Raw genomic sequence first — 19,869 nt, 5'->3', positions numbered from 1 at the left:
TAGGTGGGGATGGATCAACAGCATGAGAGGAAAAAGGGATTTCAGGAATGGGAAGGAAAGAGATAGGATTTTAGGGAGGGGAAGGGGAAGGGAGAAAGGAATATAGATAAAAGGAGGGGGAGATGGAGAGAGAGAGAGGGAGAAGATCAGGAATGGAGGGAGGAGAAGGAGAAAGAATACAAGCAATGGGTCGGGAGGGAGAGCGGACCAAGGATGGAGGAATCAGAGGGAGATGAAAGGAAGATGGAGAGAGGAACATCACCACATTAATATAGGTCTGAAGGGAAAGCCCGTGTTGATAGATATCCAGCTGGGTAAGTTTACTTGGAAAGCAACCAAGCCTGAACTGGAGGGAACCCCATTCGCCACCTTGTCTCCTTGAGAAGGCAGTTGTGAAGGAAACTGAACGAATAGAGTAGGAAAATACCATTAGGCCTGCAAGACACAATATTAAATGCAATAAAGGGCTGCCAGAAATCACTTGCAGATAAGATAGCCTGATGTCTTATAAAAGCTATGTCTGCCGAGTCATTAAAAAAAAAAAGAAAAGAAAGACTGGCGGCTCCTGAGGGGGGTGGAAAGAGACAGCATCTCAAGAAGAAGATAAAATATCTGCACTTGAGAAGTCTAATTAAAAAAAAACAAAAACAAAAAACCCCTCTAGAGAGCACTAGGTCTGCAGTAAGCTAATTGTGAAGAGAGTTCATAGATTCCCTGCCAAAAGCACGGCCTCCTGGGGCCTTGCCACGAGTAACTGTGGCCAGAATTCTGAATTTCCGAGCTTAGGAAGGAGCTATTACTTTATCATTCAGCAAGAGTGGCTGTTTTCTCAGATTATTCACTGGAAGTGCAGAGAAAACAGCAACAGTTTACTCAAGCAAAGCAGCAGCTGCGGAGACTGAAAGTTAAATATGCTTATTACTTATGCCGTTTCCAGCCGAACTTGAGTGAAGACTGAGGGTCAAATTCATTTGTTCTCAAATCCTGAAAAGGCTATAAAACTGAGCAGAGGTCATTGTGCAGAAAGCGAAAATTTAATGTATCAGAGCGAGATCTGTAAGTTGTTGATGAGCAAAAAAGTGCCTCCTGTCTTAAAGGGGAAGGCAAGATGATTATGTTGATACATGGTTGCTATGGAGCTAGAGCTGCAATATGCAAAGATAGACAATATATGAGTTGAGAGGTGTTCAGGTAAATATATACTTTTCTACAAGTGTTAAACAGGGAGGTTTTGATTAGGGAATTTGTTTCTTTTTTTAAAGTCATCAAATGGTTACAAAATTGCGTCGCTAAATGTGATGTACTGATGTCAAAAGGCCATATACAGAAAGGAATAGCATGGTAGAGTGACTCATCTACTGGAAGCTGTGTATATGCTGTATGATAATCGCTGCACCAGAAAAGCACTGGGATCTCGAACCTGATAGAATTATAAAGAATGAAGAAGTCTTGCTCACCTGGCACATTCTCATTCCAACCAAGAAAAACCTTGATGCAAGAAAACCAGACATCGTGCTAAAGGACAAAAATGGCAAGAACAAGGGTAATTCTGTGCATGCGGTGTTACACCCATGCTTTTGAAATGGAAAGTATATGCATAAATCCTGATTCCATCTCAACTCTGTCCTCCCGTATGCCTATTTAGTATGAGTGTAAGAGCACCATCAAAATCAGTTCCACACGTACCCACGGGGGCCATTTTCAAAGCGCCACTTAAGAATAAAAGCGGGTTTTCTGAACATAAGTGCCTTTGAAAATGATCGCCTTAAAATGAAATGATCAGACACTTTGGAATTAATAAAAACAATTCAAAGACCTCTGTTTATTTACCCATCATGAGCCATAAAATGATACTACCTTCTGGTCACCTTTCATCCCCCTCCCCCCCCCTTCCCTGTTACTGGGAGGCCTTCCCTGATTCACTGCTAACCCCATCTTTTGCTCATTCTATCCTGACCTGAGGAAGGAAGCTTTAGCTCCCAAAAGCTCCTCAAGAAATCTATGAAGTTATTTTGTTTCCTTTGGGCATTCAGAAGGACTAACACAGTAACCATGCTACTTCATTCAACAGGAAGACACTGTCCAGTGAGGAGGGCACCTGACACAATCAGCATTTCAGTTACTTATTTCAGAGGGCCACTTTACCCGAAATTGTGGAGAAAAAAAAATAAGGAAGAGGAGTGAAAAACCACAGGATGTACTGTAACTTGTCTGGTGGCACAGACTGCAGAATGGGGCAAAAAAAACAAAACAAAAAACCTCTCCAATTTTTTTTAAAAACAGCAATTAAAAGAAAAATAAAAGGTAGTTCATTTCCAAATCCATACCCCCAAATCCTTTACCCACCAGAAGTGCTGCCCCCCCAGGAATACAAGGAATCAGTTTGTGGGGCAGAATCCCATTTGTTTCTGCGAGTACCAGACTCTGTTAAATGCTGCCTTAAAAATTAATACTTCTCAGAACATCCAGGTACTTCAGGACGGAGAGCGTTTCTGACTGAGCCTCTTTATATAATCCTCTTGCTCCTTTGTGGGGAGGTCTGACCCCCTATGCTTTTCCCAATGAAGTTCCATTTCACAAAGCGCTTTACCCTTGCCAATGAAAAAGGTAAGTTTGGTTTAGTTTATCATTGATTTCCTACCTATAAATGTGAGTGGCTTTGTAAATCTCCTAGAGTCAGGTGCAGTAGGCGATTCATTAATTTTAATAAAGATAAAAGATTTTCAGTCAGGCATCAAAAATAAAGCAAAAGAATTCATTATAAAATGAGCAAACCACATCAAACAAAGTCAAAACATTGGCATAAGCTTATCAGAACAGTCTTTTCTCCCTAAAGTCAGACGTACTGTAACGACTTCCAAGAAAATCCTGCTCCTTCCCTGGCAGCTTCATCCTTCTGCAGCACCCGGCAGGGAGCATGCGCACCTGCAGAAGCTTTCGGATGGTCTCAGCAGGGGGCAATGCTGCACATTTTAATTTAGACAGCACCCTTTATTCAACTGTGATGAAGCACTTGATACATAACAATCAGGGAGATCATGTGATGTGGTGGGCTGGAACAAAAGTGTCTGGGCTGGCTCTGGGTGCCGCATCCCTAAATCCCCAATAATCTACCACTTTGGACTGCCTTGGAGACCTAGCAAAACCACCCTTTTTTACTCTGCTTATGTCGACAACCTCGTTTATGCAGAAGACTCCTTCGCTGATGCCTCCAAAAGTTGCTAAAAGGATAAGGAAAAACCCTGGGGTTTGGAAGGCAAGATGGCGGCAGGCGGCGGAGTGGCCACAGGAAATGAAAATGAAAGACTCTGCCGCTGCATCCAACGACTATGGAAATAAAAAAAAAAACAAAAATGCTGTCATAGCAGCCCTGAACACTAAACTTATGGGCATTTCTAAGCAAATCACAGCTTTACAGACATCACTTGCAGAATTCAGCCCACAAATTGATCACGTTGAAAGAAGAACATCTATCCTGGAAGACTACGTTCTTGCTCTCACCCAAAAAAGGTTGTCATGCTAGAAAAATCTATCAAGAAACAAGAGGGCAAGATAGACGACCTTAAAAATAGGTCACGCCGATCTAATCTTAACCTGATTGGAGTCCCCGAATCGATTGAGGAAATTTCGTTATGTGGCCTCTTGCTGGATTGGGTGTCTGGCCTACCTCAGCTGAAAGGTGCCTTAGAAACTGAACAGGCACACCGACTAAGTGCACGCACCCCCTCCGCTCAGAGGCCCAGAATAGTTGTTTTTAAAATTTTAAATTATGTGCACAAGCAGCAGGTACTACAAGCATAAAGCAAAACTTCTGACCTGCAGTTTTGAGGCTCTCCAGTTCGGCTGGCACCAGACTACTCGGTGAAGGTCATAAGAGCACGCCATACTGGGTCAGACCAAGGGTCCATCAAGCGCAGCATCCTGTTTCCAACAGTGGCCAATCCCGGCTACAAGCACCTGGCAAGTACCCAAACATTAAGTAGATCCCATGCTACTGATGCCAGTAATAGAAGGCTATTTTCTAAGTCAACTTAATTAATAGCAGGTAATGGACTTCTCCTCCAAGAACTTATCCAATCCTTTTTTAAACCCAGCTACACTAACTACACTAACCACATCCCCTGGCAACAAGTTCTAGAGTTTAATTGTGCGTTGAGTGAAAAAGAACTCTCTCAGATTAGTTTTAAATGTGCCACATGCTAACTTCATGGAGTGCCCCCTAGTCTATTATCCGAAAGAGTAAATAACAGATTCACATTTACCCATTCTAGACCTCTCATGATTTTGAACACCTCTATCATATCCCTCCTCAGCCGTCTCATCTCCAAGCTGAACAGTCCTAACCTCTTTAGTCTTTCCTCATAGGGGAGCTGTTCCATCCCCTTTATCATTTTGGTCGCTCTTCTCTGTACCTTCTCCATCGCAACTATATCTTTTTTGAGATGTGGCGACCAGAATTGTACACAGTATTCAAGGTGCGGTCTCACCATGGAGTGATACAGAGGCATTATGACATTTTCTGTTTTATTCACCATTCCCTTTCTAAAAATTCCCAACATTCTGTTTGCTTTTTTGACTGCCACAGCACACTGAACAGACGATTTTAATGTATTATCCACTATGACACCTAGATCTCTTTCTTGGGTGGCAGCTCCTAATATGGAACCTAACATTGTGTAACTATAGCATGGATTATTTTTCCCTATACGCATCACCTTGCACTTATCCACATTAAATTTCATCTGCCATTTGGATGCCCAATTTTTTAGTCTCACAAGGTCTTTCTGCAATTTATCACAATCTGCTTGTGATTTAACTACTCTGAATAATTTTGTATCATCTGCAAATTTGATTACCTCACTTGTATTCCTTTCCAGATCATTTATAAATATATTGAAAAGTAAGGGTCCCAGTACAGATCCCTAAGGCACTCCATTGCTCACTCCCCTCCACTGAGAAAATTGTCCTCTCTGTTTCCTGTCTTTTAGCCAGTTTGTAGTCCACGAAAGGACATCGCCACCTATTCCATGACTTTTCAGTTTTCCTAGAAGCCTCTCATGAGGAACTTTGTCAAATGCCTTCTGGAAATCCAAGTACGCTACATCTACGTGTTCACCTTTATCCACATGTTTATTAACCCCTTCAAAAAAGTGAAGCAGATCTGTGAGGCAAGACTTGCCTTGGGTAAAACCATGCTGACTTTTTCCATTAAACCATGTCTTTCTATATGTTCTGTGATTTTGATATTTAGAACAATTTCCACTATTTTTCCTGGCACTGAAGTCAGGCTAACTGGTCTGTAGTTTTCCGGGTCACCCCTGGAGCTCTTTTTAAATATTGGAGTTACATTAGCCACCCTCCAGTCTTCAGGTACAATGTATGATTTAAATGATAGGTTACAAATGTTTCTAATAGATCTGAAATTTCATTTTTTAGTTCCTTCAGAACTCTGGGGTGTATACCATCTGGTCCAGGTGATTTACTACTCTTCAGTTTGTCAATCAGGCCTACCACATCTTCTAGGGTCACAGTGATTTGGTTCAGTCCATCTGAATCATTACCCATGAAAACCTTCTCCGGAACAGGTATCTCCAACATCCTCTTCAGTAAACACCGAAGCAAAGAAATCATTTAATCTTTCCGCGATGGCCTTATCTTCTCTAAGTGCCCCTTTAACCCCTCGACCATTTAACGGTCCAACTGACTCCCTCACAGGCTTTCTGCTTCGGATGTATTTTAAAAAGTTTATACTGTGAGTTTTTGCCTCTATGGCCAACTTCTTTTCAAATTCTCTCTTAGGCTATCTTATCAATGTCTTACATTTAACTTGCCAACACTTATGCTTTATCCTATTTTCTTCTGTTGGATCCTTCTTCCAATTTTTGAATGAAGATCTTTTGGCTAAAATAGCCTCTTTCACCTCACCTTTTAACCATGCCGGTGTTATGAACGCTGCCCGTGGGTCCCCCCGCGAGCAGGCTCACTCACCCCATGCTGCTTCTTCCGTTCCCGACGCGGCAGGACACAGCTGTCGTGTCTCCTGTGCAGCCGGAGCCACGAACTTAACTCCCTTCTGCGGCCCGGAGGCCGCCCATGTCTCTCCTTTTCTCCACAGCCGGAGCCGCGGACTTTCCTGCCTTCTTTGCGGCCCGGGACCACCGACAACGCTGATACCATCTTCGCGGCTGGAGGCCGCAAAAGCCTCGGTCTTTCCTGGCGGCTGGAGCCGCCCTCGAGGCTTCCTGCAGCGGCTGGAGCCACTGCCGTCATTGGGCCTGCTCCTCAGGCCCAGCCCTGCGTCTCTGCGCACAGATGTCGGTGCAGGCCGCTGTTCGAGGTCCTGCACAGCTTCCTGCTTCCCCTTAGGCACCAGCGCGCGCCTCTCTGTTACATTTAAAGGGCCAGACACAGGAAGTGTGCTTGTCCCACCTTTAATGGGACTTACTGTACCAGCCCTATAAAAGGGCTGCTCCGTCATTCAGTCTTTGCCTTGCATCGGAGTTACTTCTCTCTGGAGGCTCCTGCCTGCCAGAGCTCCATCAGGTCTTCTTCGTCTTCTCCATGGAGTTCTTCGTCTCTTCTCGTCATGTCAAGTCATGCCATGTCTTCGTTGCCTGAGGTCCCTGTCCAGGTGTCCTGGTGTTTTGTCTTGGTCTTCTGCTTCCTGATGTTCCAAGTTCCTTGATGTCCTGCTCCTGTGTCTTCGTCTTCAGCGCTCCTGAGCCTTCTGGTCCTGTAGGCCGGGGGTCCCTCGGATGATGTCTTGCCCGAGCGTGGACTAGCCTACCGGTGGACTGGTGTCCTGTGCCGTCATGTCCTGCCAGCCGTTGGTGGAGCTTCGGACGACATCGGCTCCGTCGTTTGAGTTCTGCTTTGACTGGATCCTTCCCTGCGCTTGTCCCATTCTCAGCGTGGTCCGTGACCAGCCTCCTCGGGCTGTGTAGGGTGCGCAGTGGGACAGGGTGGTCCGCGACTCGGTTCCGCGGGTGAACTGAGTAGGGCACCCTTAGAGACAGTGCCAATGTCCTTCTGCCCAGCTTCTCGTCTGGACTTTGTCAGTTCCTCGTCTCGGATGCCGTTGTATCACTCTTCGTATCATGTTTTGTTCCTGATGTCATCGCATCGACCCTGGTCCAGGATGCCGTCGCATCGACCATTGGTCCGTGATGTCTTCGCATCAGCCTTGGTGTCATGTCTTCGTCCGCGATGCCGTTGCATCGACCCTGGTGTCATGTCTTCAGCTACCTTGGTGTCTTGTTTAGTGCCAGCCTTCGTCTCTGATGCCGTCTGCATCAGCCTTGGTGTCATGACTTCGTCCGCGATGCCGTTGCATCGATCCTGCTGTCATGTCTTCGTGTCAAGGCCCGTCTACCCTCGACCTTAGGCCAGGCCTGCTGCTCCATGCCGATCCAAGCGGTAGGTCCGAAAGGGCTCGGAATGGTCGGAGGACCATTCACATTCCAACATCATCATGTTGTTGGCCTTGGGAGCTTGCAGGCCTGGCAGAAGGTAAGACCGTCAGCCATGCTGAAGCATGCAGTCAACCCTCGGTCCGGTCCTGGATCAGTCTGGGTTTGGCCTGAGGCCCAAGGGCACACTAAACAACCTGTTATGTAACAGACGGTAATTGTTTTGCCTTCCTTCCATCTTTCTTAATGTGTGATATATATCTGGACTGTGCTTCTAGGATGGTTGGTTTATTTGTTTAAAAAAAAACAAAAAACAAACAATGTCCACGCCTCCTGCACATTTTTTTTTTTTACCTTTGTAGTAGCTCCTTTCAGTTTTTTCTATTTTTCTCATTTTATCAAAGTTTCCATTTTGAAAGTTTAGCAATAGAGCCGTGGATTTGCTTACTGTCCCCCTTCCAGTCATTAATTCAACCATTACCATTACCTCTCTCACAAAATCCTGTGCTCCACTGAGAATTAGATCTAAAATTGCTCCCTCTCTCGTAGGTTCCTGAAGCAATTGCTCTATAAAACTGTCATTTATTTCATCCAGGAACTTTATCTCTCTAGCATGCCCCGATGTTACATTTACTCAGTCAATATTGGGGTAATTGAAATCTGGTAATCCACAGAAGCACAACCCTTGCACATCCGCAAGTACTCAGACACAATGGTGCAGGACAAAACTCTCTTCCACTGAGAATTTTAAACAAGTCTATTTATTCAAAAAACTTCTGATATCAACCTTTCTCATGACAACTCCATCAATGATAAACAATGCTTAAAGTCCCCCGACACGGTCCCGTGTTTCGCAACTGCTGCATCGGGAGGGACCAAGGTAACAATCTCAATCTGTAATACAATAGAGTACATAAATAGTGGAACAACTATGGCTACATAAAACATTTCACTGTACAATCACATACCTGTAGAAGCAATCACCGGAGCGCGAGCGCCCTCAGAGATGACAGCCATTTAAAGCGGAAAAAGGCGCGAAGGAGAAACCTCTCGCGAGACCCAATCAGAACACACTTAACAACAGATCTTAATAAAAGAGATACCACTCAATGTCTTTATTAAGTCCTTTAGGGGAAACAGTATCAAGGGTAAAAATCCATTTCTGCTCCCTCCGACCCAGCATCCAGGGGAAGTCCCCTCCCCGTAGGGGGCGCGGGACCACCTCTAACACAAGGAAAGAGAGAGCGGAGATGGGATGGCCATTGAGTGGTATCTCTTTTATTAAGATCTATTGTTAAGTGTGTTCTAATTGGGTCTCGCGAGAGGTTTCTCCTTCGCGCCTTTTTCCGCTTTAAATAGCTGTCATCTCTGAGGGCGCTCGCGCTCCGGTGATTGCTTCTACAGGTATGTGATTGTACAGTGAAATGTTTTATGTAGCCATAGTTGTTCCACTATTTATGTACTCTATTGTATTACAGATTGAGATTGTTACCTTGGTCCCTCCCGATGCAGCAGTTGCGAAACATGGGACCGTGTCGGGGGACTTTAAGCATTGTTTATCATTGATGGAGTTGCCATGAGAATGGTTGATATCAGAAGTTTTTTGAATAAATAGACTTGTTTAAAATTCTCAGTGGAAGAGAGTTTTGTCCTGCACCATTGTGTCTGGGTAATTGAAATCTCCCATTATTAATGCACTAACAATTTGGTTAGCTTCCCTAATTTCTCTTAGCATTTCACTGTCCGTCTCACCATCTTGACCAGGTGAACGGTAGTATACCCCTATCACTATAGTCTTCCCCGACACACAAGGGATTTCTACCCATAAAGATTCAATTGTGCATTTAGTCTCACGCAGGATGTTTATCCTGTTGAACTCTATGCCATCCCAGACAAAGCGTCTCACCGCCTCTTGGATGCTCCTTTCTGTCATTGCGATATAATTTGTACCCCAGTATAGCACTGTCCCATTGGTTATCCTCCTTCCACCATGTCTCTGAGATGCCAATTAAGTCTATGTCATCATTCACTGCTATACATTCTAATTCTCCCTTCTTACTTTTTAGACTACTGGCATTAGCATACAAATATTTCAAAGTGTGTTATTTGTTTGCATTTTCATTCTGCTTTTTAATTGATAGGGATAAATTAGAATTTTTTAGCTCAGGTGAGTTTTTAGTTACAGGCACTTGGACTACTTTTCTTATTATTAGAACCACACTGCTGGGATGCCCTAACTCTAATGCATCATTAATATCCTTTGAAGATACCTCTCTCCGAACCATGCACTTCTGAGTGACTGTCGGCTTTCCCCTTTGTTCTAGTTTAAAAGCTGCTCTCTCTCTCCTTTTTAAAGGTTAGCACCAGCAGTCTGGTTCCACCCTGGTTAAGGTTGAGCCCATCCCTTCGGAAAAGATTCCCCCCCTTCCCAAAAAGGTTCCCCAGTTCCTTACAAAGCTGAATCCCTCCTTCTTTGCACCATCGTCTCATCCACGAATTGAGAAGGGCCTTTTCGTCTATTTGTGGAGATCTAATAAACAAATCTACTTCACATTACAGTTTCCAGCAAAACTGAAGAAGATCTTCCACGTAGGGAAATGGTCTACTTATGACTCTCCTGAAGTGGCGAAGAAAATGCTGGAAGTGTTAAACAAGTGACTTTTCCTTTCCTTCTATTATAGTAGTCCATAATTTCTATGTTAGCATGTGATTTTTGATTGGTGTGTCACATTTCTACATAATGTCTGGTAACGACTCATTGAGTCTATGGGTTTCTTTGGGGGGGTTGGGGGTTGTTAAAAGGGAGGTGGGAAGAATTGGGGTAATTTTCTGTTTTTTTAGAACCACATGGTAATGCTTATGGGGATAATCCGCTTGCAAATAATCACTTTGCATTATTGGTATATAACGAAGTAGGTAAATGCATTAAGTGCCTGCTAAGGGGAGGTTTGGCTGGGAGCCTCCCCAACCTGTTTCATTGTTGATTTGTGTGTGTTATATTCATGTTACCTTTGATAATGGGGGTAAATACAGATTTCTATCGTGGAATGTAGATGGGATAGTTCTCCCATAAAAAGAAAGAAGATTCTTCAGTCACTGCAAAGGCTTAAGGCAAATATCGCATGCCTTCAGGAGACTCACTTAAATACCTCAGAAAGTTTAATGCTCCACAGAGAATGGATATCAGCTTGCTATTTTTCACCAGCTAGCGGCAAGAAAGGAGGTGTGGCAATCCTGAACAGAAAAACATCTTTTACTTTAACTTTTACATTAACTCGTGAATTCATGGACCCAGAGGGGCGTTATATATTTATTTATTTATTTTATTTATTTAGATTTTTTATATACCGGCATTCGAGACAGCAGTCACATCATGCTGGTTCACATAAAACAGGGGTGCAAAGTAAACATAACAATAACAATGGTGCTGAAAAGGCAGTTACATATAACAAGGTGATAAGAACTTGGCTTAGAGGAAGAGAAAGGACAGGTTATTACACAAGTAAATGATAGGAGATAAGGTCGACCATAGTGTAGATGGAGATTAGGGGTGGCTTGGAAGTATTAGATCAATTGACGTCTGGGAAGGCTTGTATGAATATCCAGGTCTTTAGTCTTTTTTTGAAGGTTGAGATCAAAAAAAAAATCAAAGTTCAAATAGAAGGGAAGCCTATTACCCTCTGTAACATATATGCTCCGAACTCCTATGACCACACCTTCTTTACCAATATTATAAACTTGCTGCTTACTTATAAGCAAGATCTACTGACTTTTGTAGGTGACTTCAACTGTATACACGATGCCACACTAGATAAGTCAATACCTAAGGGATTTAGATCTCCAAGGGATACAAGGGTGCCATATACTTGCAGGAAATTACAGCTCCTTGACATATGGCGAGTCTTACACCCAGAAGTGAGAGAGTACACACATGTATCCCGAGCTCATGGTACCTTATCTAGGTTCGATTATATTATTCTGTCTTAGGATATATTTTCTAAGGTACAATCAGTTGAAACAGGTTCCACAGCAGTAGCAGACCATGCTCCAATATGGACAGATATGACTCTCAAATGAACGATCCCCCCCCCCCCCCAAACCCTGGCGTTTCCTGGGTCACTTGATAGACGACAAGTACTTTCACTAGTTTATTATTAAAAAATGGGAAGATTTTAAAAACAATAATTCTCAACATTTAGATAAACCCTCCCTGTTTTGGGAGACAGCCAAAATAGTCCTTAGGGGGGAAAATAATTGCTTTCACTATCAGGAAAAATAAACAGCTGAACAAATCCATTTTAGATTTAGAAACCAAACTGCAATTGGCCAAAACGCAAGCTTGCTACTAGCCCCTCTAAACTTAAAAGAGAAACATATCAGGCTTGCTTAAATGCTCTCAATTCTCATTTGCATATTACAGCCCAAAAAGCCCCGAAAACCTCTGAACACACTTTTTTCGATTTGGAAATAAGTCAGGAAAGTTACTCTCCAGGTTGGTCTCCATAAAGAAAGGTAAATCAAAAATTACAGAACTTAAGACCAGAGCAGGAGACATAGTCACAAAAGGCACGGACATTTGCAAAAGTTTCAGACAGTTTTATGAAGAACTTTATAACGAAGACAGGAAAGGTTCATCTATAGATGAACACCGTTTTTTTGAGGACTTTTTATTACCTCAATTAAATGATTCCCAATTAGACTATTTAAATGGCCCAATAATAGAAACTGAAATAGGGCAGTAATAAAAGCAAGTAAATCACACAAGATCCCTGGCCCGGATGGGTATACAGCAGATTTATACAAATTATTATGCCCTCAACTCGTAGGTCCAGTACGCCTTTTTTTTTTCAAGATGCATGTCAAACGAACATGTTCCCTCCTGGTTTCTATAATGCTTATGTAACTGTCCTCCCAAAACCGGGTAAGGTCCTCTCTTGGCCTCTTCATACAGACCCATATCTTTATTAAATTGCGACTTGAAACTGTATGCCCATATTATAGCAGATTAGGCAACGTCATTCTTTCTATCATATCTGCATCTCAAGCTGGTTTTGTGAAAGGCTGAAATGCAGGAACCCATATCATTAGACACATTTCAGCAATCGAATCCTCCCATCTAAACCAACATCCAACTCTTGCAGTGGGCTTTTGACTCTTTAAAACCGGCATGATGTGTTTCACGAATGTCGGTAAATAAAAGTTAATAAATAAATAAAATAAATAAATAAAAGAGTTTCCTGGGAATATATGTTTTCGGTTTTGCAAAGATTTGGTTTTCAGGGTCCAATTTTAACTAGTATTTCTATTCTCTACCAATCTCCTACTTCTCATATTGTGGCTAATGACCTGATCTCTAAACCATTTAAGATCCAGCGGGGAGTGTGACAGGGCTGCCCCCTTTCGCCGATTCAATATATTTTATCCATTGATCCTTTGCTTAGGAAATTGGCTACTTACCCCCAAATTCAAGAATATACCTCAAAAGGAAGTAATTTCACTGTAGCTGCATTTGCAGGCGACATACTTATTTTCTTAAGTCACCCCATCCAATCATTACCAACTGTGTTGTCTATCCAGCAAGCCTTTGGGAAATTTGCTGGTCTAAAAATAAACTGTGATAAATCCGAAGCGCTAGATGTTCTTGGAATACTAAGTACTCGGTGGCCAGGAGTCTTCCCATTAAAATGGGCCACAAAGGAATTAAAATATTTGGGCATACATATTCCAGCTGATCCTGCAAATTTATATGAATATATTATTCCACTAAAATCAAAATTGATTAAAAATCTACAGTCTTGGGAAAAATGTACCACTTTTCTTGTACGGAGGAATTAACCTTTTAAAAATGATAGAAGTCTCCAAATGGCTCTATATATTCCACATGCTACCCACATGGTTGAGGGAAAAAATTTTTTTTTAGATATCCACAAGGAGCTGAGGAAATTCTTCTGGGGCAGAAAGAAATCCAGGATACCCTTAGATACTCTAATGCGTTCTAAAAAAGATGGAGGTCTTAATTGTCCAAATTTAGCTCTCTACAACTTAGCTAGCTTGCTAAGACACTTACGTGACTGGATTTTTGAAACCTCTTATTCCACTCCGCTGTAATATTGTAAAGAATGGGTTGCACCACTATCTCTGGTGGTGCAACCTATTTACATATTTATTACAAATTGTTGTCTCTACATCTGCAAAAAAAGCTCCATAATCTGACCTCTCCGAAAAGCCTGGAGAGTGGTATGCAATATGCTCCATATGCCTCATGGGCTAACGCCTTGTATGCCCATCGTAGGTAATCCACATTTCTCCCCAGGATTCACTCAGAGCCTTTTCTTTCAGTGGAAAGAAAGTGGCCTCTCAAGGCTCTCACAAACGTATGTTTCTGGAGTAGAAACAGGCTACATTGTAGTTTCCAGGATCTACAAACTGAATTTTCCCTACCTTCCAAGGATTTCTATGGGTATCTACAGCTACAACACTACATCTTAGAAAACGTTGGGTTAGCCTTCAACCTATTTAAATCCCAGGCATTTGGAGGGTACAGATGGTAAAGGCAGAAATGTGCTCAATTTTATACAGCCTTACAAGCTATTCAGAACTCAGATCATTTAACTACTCTGATAATCAAGTGGAATTCTGTAACCTCCCTGTTGCTTACTTTATCTGATATACGAAATTGTTTCACTAGAATCACTATTATTTCAGAAAATGTAAATCTGAGTGACAAACAGTTTAAATTCTTGCACCAGGCGTTTTATTCCCAACAGAGGGCTTTTCAAATGAAAGCTCTTCCTACGCCTGATTGCATACGTTGTTTTCATCATAAAGCAGATTTTATACACTGTTTTTGGAATTGTAACATCCTCTAAGTATTCTGGAGAGAGTTAAGAGATCATGTTTCAGTATTATGGAAATGTTATATTCTGATAAAACCCCAAATCTGGCTCTTTGGTCTATATAAGAAATTGTTTACTGACATTTCTGTATCTCAAGATTTATTTATGGACAAAGTGACTCTTATTGCTAAATCAGTTATCCTTTCACAGTGGACCTCTAGCACTCATACACCGATGCCTACATGGAACCAGCAATTCAATAAGCTGCTTAATATGGAATATCTCACTGCCAAGAAACTCTCTCCAAAAAAGCTTGCAACTAGGAAGGACATCTGGAACGATTAAATTTGCTACCTGCCGCTTGAGTTGTCTTCATTGCTAACTGTGATCTTCATTTTTTTTCTCTTCACCTGACTTTATCCCATGTGGTTTCTTAAATCATTAGCAATTTATATTGTGAGGGGGGGGGAGGGGTTTAAAAAAAAAGTTCTTTGTTCTAACTCGAGTTCTTGGTTAGACAACTTCTTGTTTGGCAAGGTTCTAGCAAACATATCTACATCTCTGTTAAATGTCAAATCTTAATTATTGATACGGCAATACTCTACACACTGCAGATGTATATCTCTTGTTTCATACTTGTGTTAATTGTTTGTGGTATATACCAAATTGTCAATGAAAAATATACAAAAAAACCCAAAACAATCATGCAGCTCCCATTCAGAGAGATGATCAGGCAGCCCCATTGCTGGCAACTGGATTGCAGTTGAATGCCCAAAGGGAGAGGAAAAACAGAAACAGAAGTGACTGCAGAAAAGGACCTAATGGCCCACCCAGTCTGCCCAGCAAACTCCCATACTCAGACCGCCAAGGTCAGGGCTCTTGTTGGTTTCTGTTTGAGTCCAATTTCCTTTCATCCCCCTGCTGTTGAAGCAGATAGCAATGTTGGAGTTGCATCAGAAGTGTATTATCAGACTTTTTGGTTAAGGGTTACCCCATACATTTGTTTTCCCCCAAACTGTACATTTCAATGTCCTTGTTGGTTGCTGTCTGAATCCAATTCCTCTTTTCCTCCTGCTGTTGAAGCAGTGAGCAATAATGAAGTTGCTTCAACAGTATGAAGGCTTATTTGTTAAAGGTATATCCGCCACACTAGCAAGTAACCCCCATGCCTCTTATTATATTCCCCTCTCCTTTGCCTTTAGGTATCCACAGTGTTTATCCCATGCCCTTTTGAAATCTTCACTGTTTTTGTCTCCATCACCTCCTCCGGAAGGGCATTCTAGGCATCTACACCCTCTCCGTGAAGAAATATTTCCTGACATTGATTCTGAGTCATCCTCCCTTGAGTTTCATTTCGTGATCCCTAGTTCTATTGGTTTCTGTCAAGCGGAAAAGTTTTGTTATTGATCATGCATTATTAAAACCTTTCAGGTATCTGAAGGTCTGTATCATATCTCCTATTTAGATCCATCAACCTCTCCTCATAAGTCATTTGATAGAGACCCACCACCATTTTGGTTGCCTTTCTCTGGACCGCCTCCATCCTGTCTCTGTCCCTTTTGAGATACAGTCTCCAGAACTGAACACAGTACTCCAGGTGAGGCCTCACCAAGGCCCTGTACAAGGGGATTATCACTTCCTTTTTTTTTTTTTTTATTAGATATTCCTCTCTCTATGCAGCCCAGCATTCTTCTAGCTTTAACTATCACCTTGTCACACTGCTTCGCCATCTTTAGATCACTAGACACTATTACCTCAAGGTCTCTCTCCTATTTCGCGCACAGCAGCACTTCACCCCCCATTGCATACAGTTCTTTTGGATTACCACACCCCAGATGCATGACTCTACACTTCTTGGCATTAAATCCCAGTTGCTGTATCTTCAACCACTTTTCAAGCTTCCTTAAATCACTTCTCATTCTCTCCACTCCTTCCGGCATGTCCACTCTGTTGCAGATCTTAGTTAATCTGCAAAATATACAAACTTTTCCTTCTATCCCTTCCACAATGTCGCTCATTGACATTGAACAGAACCGGTCCCAACACTGATCCCTGCGGGACTCCACTTAACACCGTTCTCTCTTCAGAGTAGGTTCCATTTACCATCACCCACTTTTTTATATCCATCAACCAGTTTGTAATCCATGCCACCACCTTGGCGCTCACTCCCAAGCTTCTCATTTTGAGTCTTCTATGCAGGACCGTATCAAAGGTTTTATTAAAATCAAAGTAAATCACATCGAGCGCCCTTCCCTGATCCAATTCTCTAATCACCCAATCAAAGAAATTGATTAGATTTGTCTGACAGGACCTTCTCCTGGTGAATCTGTGCTGTCTCGGATTGAGCAACCCACCAGACCGTAGGTAGTTCTCTTTCCCTTCTTTCGGCAGAGTCTCCATTAATTTTCCCACCACCGAGGTGAGGCTTTTGTGAAGCAGGACCATCACGGCTCATCTCCAGTCACTCAGCACCACTCCCATTTCCAGGGATCTATTGAACAGGTCACTCAGTGGACCCACTAGCACATCTGAGCTCCCTCAGTATCCTAGGATGAATCTCATCTGGCCCCATGGTTTTGTCCACTTACAGTTTTCCTAGCTCTTCCCATACATTCTCTTCTATAAACTGGGTTTCATCAAATCCTCTCCCATCCATAGCCTTGTTAACCAGCGACGGTCCATCTCCAGGGTCTTCTTTAATGAACACCGAACTGAAGTATTTGTTTAATATTTCCGCTGTTTCTTCATCTCTTTCCACCTTTCAGTTTCACTATACCACTTCGGAGAAGAGGAACAATATCCTTTATTGTTACCCAACTGCAGTTGGAGAAACAGACAGAATTAAAAGTGACGTGCCAGATGCTGCACAGGGAATAAATGGCAGAGGGCAGTCTCTACCTCACATGCCAGGATTTTTCCTCCCTTAGGTTTCACGGTTCTCAACCCAAATATTTTAAATATGTTCTGGGTGACAAGGTACACACATCGGGAAGAAAGCTCCAAATTAAGCAGCTCTATTTCAAAACCAAATATACATGGGGAAGAATTGCAGTCAAGTCTTTTTTTTTTTTTTAGTTAAGAAGCCCGAGGTGTTCCTATAAATAAAGTTACAGCATGCACCAGCTAAGAAGCAACTGCAAATCCCCAGCATACACTAAATGCAGAGTTAACATTTTTTTCCTGTCTGTTCAGCAAGGAAAGATGGAAGCCAGAGAGCAGTTCCAGACATTCTGCCAGTGCAATACAGAAAAACATTCCCTGGTGAAACAGATGCACTCAGCCGTGCACACATGTTGATGCACGATTATGCACACATCTTTACTGATGATTTAGCAAGGAGTTTAGTGCCCAATTGTGCACACAAACATGAGTAAAACTGTGCACACAAAACTAGCATGCCTCCATGCAAATCCCATGTTAATCAAGGCATTAGCTAAAGGTGTGGCTTAGCTCTTGTTTTCTGAACCCTGGAAATGTAACTCCCAGTCAGAGATGGAGTAAAGGTTTAAAGGATAGTATCAGTCTATATGAGCTGAACTTGGAGTTCATGATTCCAGGGGTCATGTACTCATGATCTGTGTGCATAAAATAAAACAGGATTTATGTGCTTCAATTGTATGTGCAAAGAACATGCTTTGTGCACAAATCATGTTCTTTCACCATAAATCAGGTTTTGTGCAAATAAAGCACGATTTGTACTCAAAACATGTTTTCTATGAAGAAAACAAGGTTTATGCATATAAATTGGTGTTTTTTGCACATTAAGCATGTTCTCGAGTGCACATTTTTGGGTTAGCATAATCTATTTTTATACTCCCTATGTATAAGCATAGCATTAGTTTACTTGCATTGGGAGTTAACTTTTAGTGTGCAAGTCTTATTACATCAGGGCCTAAGTTGCTTTGTCAGGCCCAGAAGCAGCATCTCTACAACACAGACTGTAAAACCTCTAACAGCTATTAGCTGTAATGTTCGGCAGGTGCAGATAAGGCTATAAACATTTTTGACACTGTCAATTAACCATGAAAAATATCTTAAAATGCACAATTTCCTGTTCAACTCATTAGCAGGAATGTCTACAGTGGAACCAGCCTTTGGTGAATACATCCCATATCTTTCATTAATATAATGTAGAAAGCCATAAAAAAGGAATAGGCATATCAGATTTCTGTTTTAATGTGAGATTTACCCTGTAAAACTCACTATTTTAAGATACACTGTATCCCTGTATAGGACATAATCTAGTATGATTCAAGTCACTATCTCTATTGAGAAAAAAGTCTATACACAGAGTATTTTTAAATAAAATGCAATACAATTATAAAACTCCATTCTGTTTCTTTTCAAGAACACCTTAAATCAATGTTTCCTAACCTTTTCATGCCCAAGGCACATCTACATTAACAAACATGGGTGGCTCACCAGCCTCCATGGGAAATGCACTGTGCATATGGAGACAATTCATTTAGCCAAAAGAAGAGCTAGAGGAGCTCTGAAAGCTCTCTTCCAAATTTTAAAACCAAGGGAGAGAAGGGGTGAAGACACATGAACCCGTTATCATACCTAGGAACCTTTGATTTCCAGTCACCCTGAGATTACCGTGGATGGGGGGGGGGCAGGGATGAAGGACCGGATGTGCACAAACTTATTCGCATACACACACACCTCACATATTCACGATCACTTTCCACACACACACACACGCTCATTCTTACATGCTAACTCTCATTCCACATTCTCTGACACATTCTCACATGCTCACTTACAGCTTTACTCCTCATTTTCCCCATACATACCCCTCACACACATGCTCGCTCACTCACTTCTCTCCCTCTTCCACATACACACACACTCACCCTCATACCCATTCACTTTAACTTCTCTTCCTCCTAAGAAAACACACACACTCACAGACATGCTCTTTCCCCTCTCCTTGATATGCTGCCACCCCCATTCACAAATATACACATGCACAACCCCCCCCCCCCCCCTTACTGACCACCTTTCCTCACCTCAAACTCACCAGCAATCTCCTGGGGTTGATAGGATTCCTTCTTCCAGCCAATAGCAATAGCAGCAGCATCTTCTACTGCTGCTTCTGCTATTGACCTCCTCCCTTCTTCCTGTTCCCACAGGTCAAATGGAGGCTTCCTCTCCCTTCTTCCTGCCAGCACAGTCAGGAAAAAGGGAGGAGGCATACCATTGGTCCGCAGGCACCGGAAAAAGTAAGGAGGCCTCTGATTGGTTCTGGAGCAGGGAAAAAGAAGGAGGCATTCAATTGGCCCGTGTAGGTCAATCAGATGCCTTTCTGGTCTGGCTGAGAGAGGAGTCGGGTAGAGGCAGGGGGAAAACTGCTCTTTTTCCCTGCCTCTACCATTTTTTCTTTTTCACCAATGGTTTTTCAACTGCTGCACCAGCCTCTTCCCCCCCCCCCCTCTTTAAAACAAGCAAGCTTGCTTCTTTCTCCTCTCCCCTTCCTCACCCCTTCTTTGGCCTTGCAGCTGCTCTTTCCCAGGAACCGCTAACCAACTGAACTCTACTGCTGCTCCAAGAAATAAGCAGGTAAGTCCCCCAATTTTTCTTCGCTTCTCGGCACATCTTCTGGGGCAGCGGGGACAGCAGTG

The 19,869-nt window shown here is 42.5% G+C and overlaps 1 protein-coding gene across 2 annotated transcripts in view; it reads right to left on the bottom strand.

The window, feature by feature from the left end:
- Positions 1–19,869, bottom strand: part of DPYSL5 (dihydropyrimidinase like 5) — a 159,981-nt gene that overhangs the window by 126,092 nt on the left and 14,020 nt on the right. The window contains exon 1 of one of the 2 annotated variants that reach the window (XM_029596284.1): positions 19,269–19,402. The exons of the other annotated variant lie outside the window; for it this stretch is intronic. Coding sequence (XP_029452144.1) covers positions 19,269–19,328 — 60 coding nt within the window. The 5' untranslated portion in view covers positions 19,329–19,402. Of the gene's footprint in view, positions 1–19,268; positions 19,403–19,869 lie in introns of those variants that run through there. 2 annotated transcript variants of the gene reach the window in all.

Source organism: Rhinatrema bivittatum, chromosome 3, assembly GCF_901001135.1.
Source record: "Rhinatrema bivittatum chromosome 3, aRhiBiv1.1, whole genome shotgun sequence".
Classification (NCBI taxonomy): domain Eukaryota; kingdom Metazoa; phylum Chordata; class Amphibia; order Gymnophiona; family Rhinatrematidae; genus Rhinatrema; species Rhinatrema bivittatum.
The sequence above is the reverse complement of the archived record's forward strand: the minus strand, read 5'-3'. Positions and strand labels throughout refer to the sequence as shown.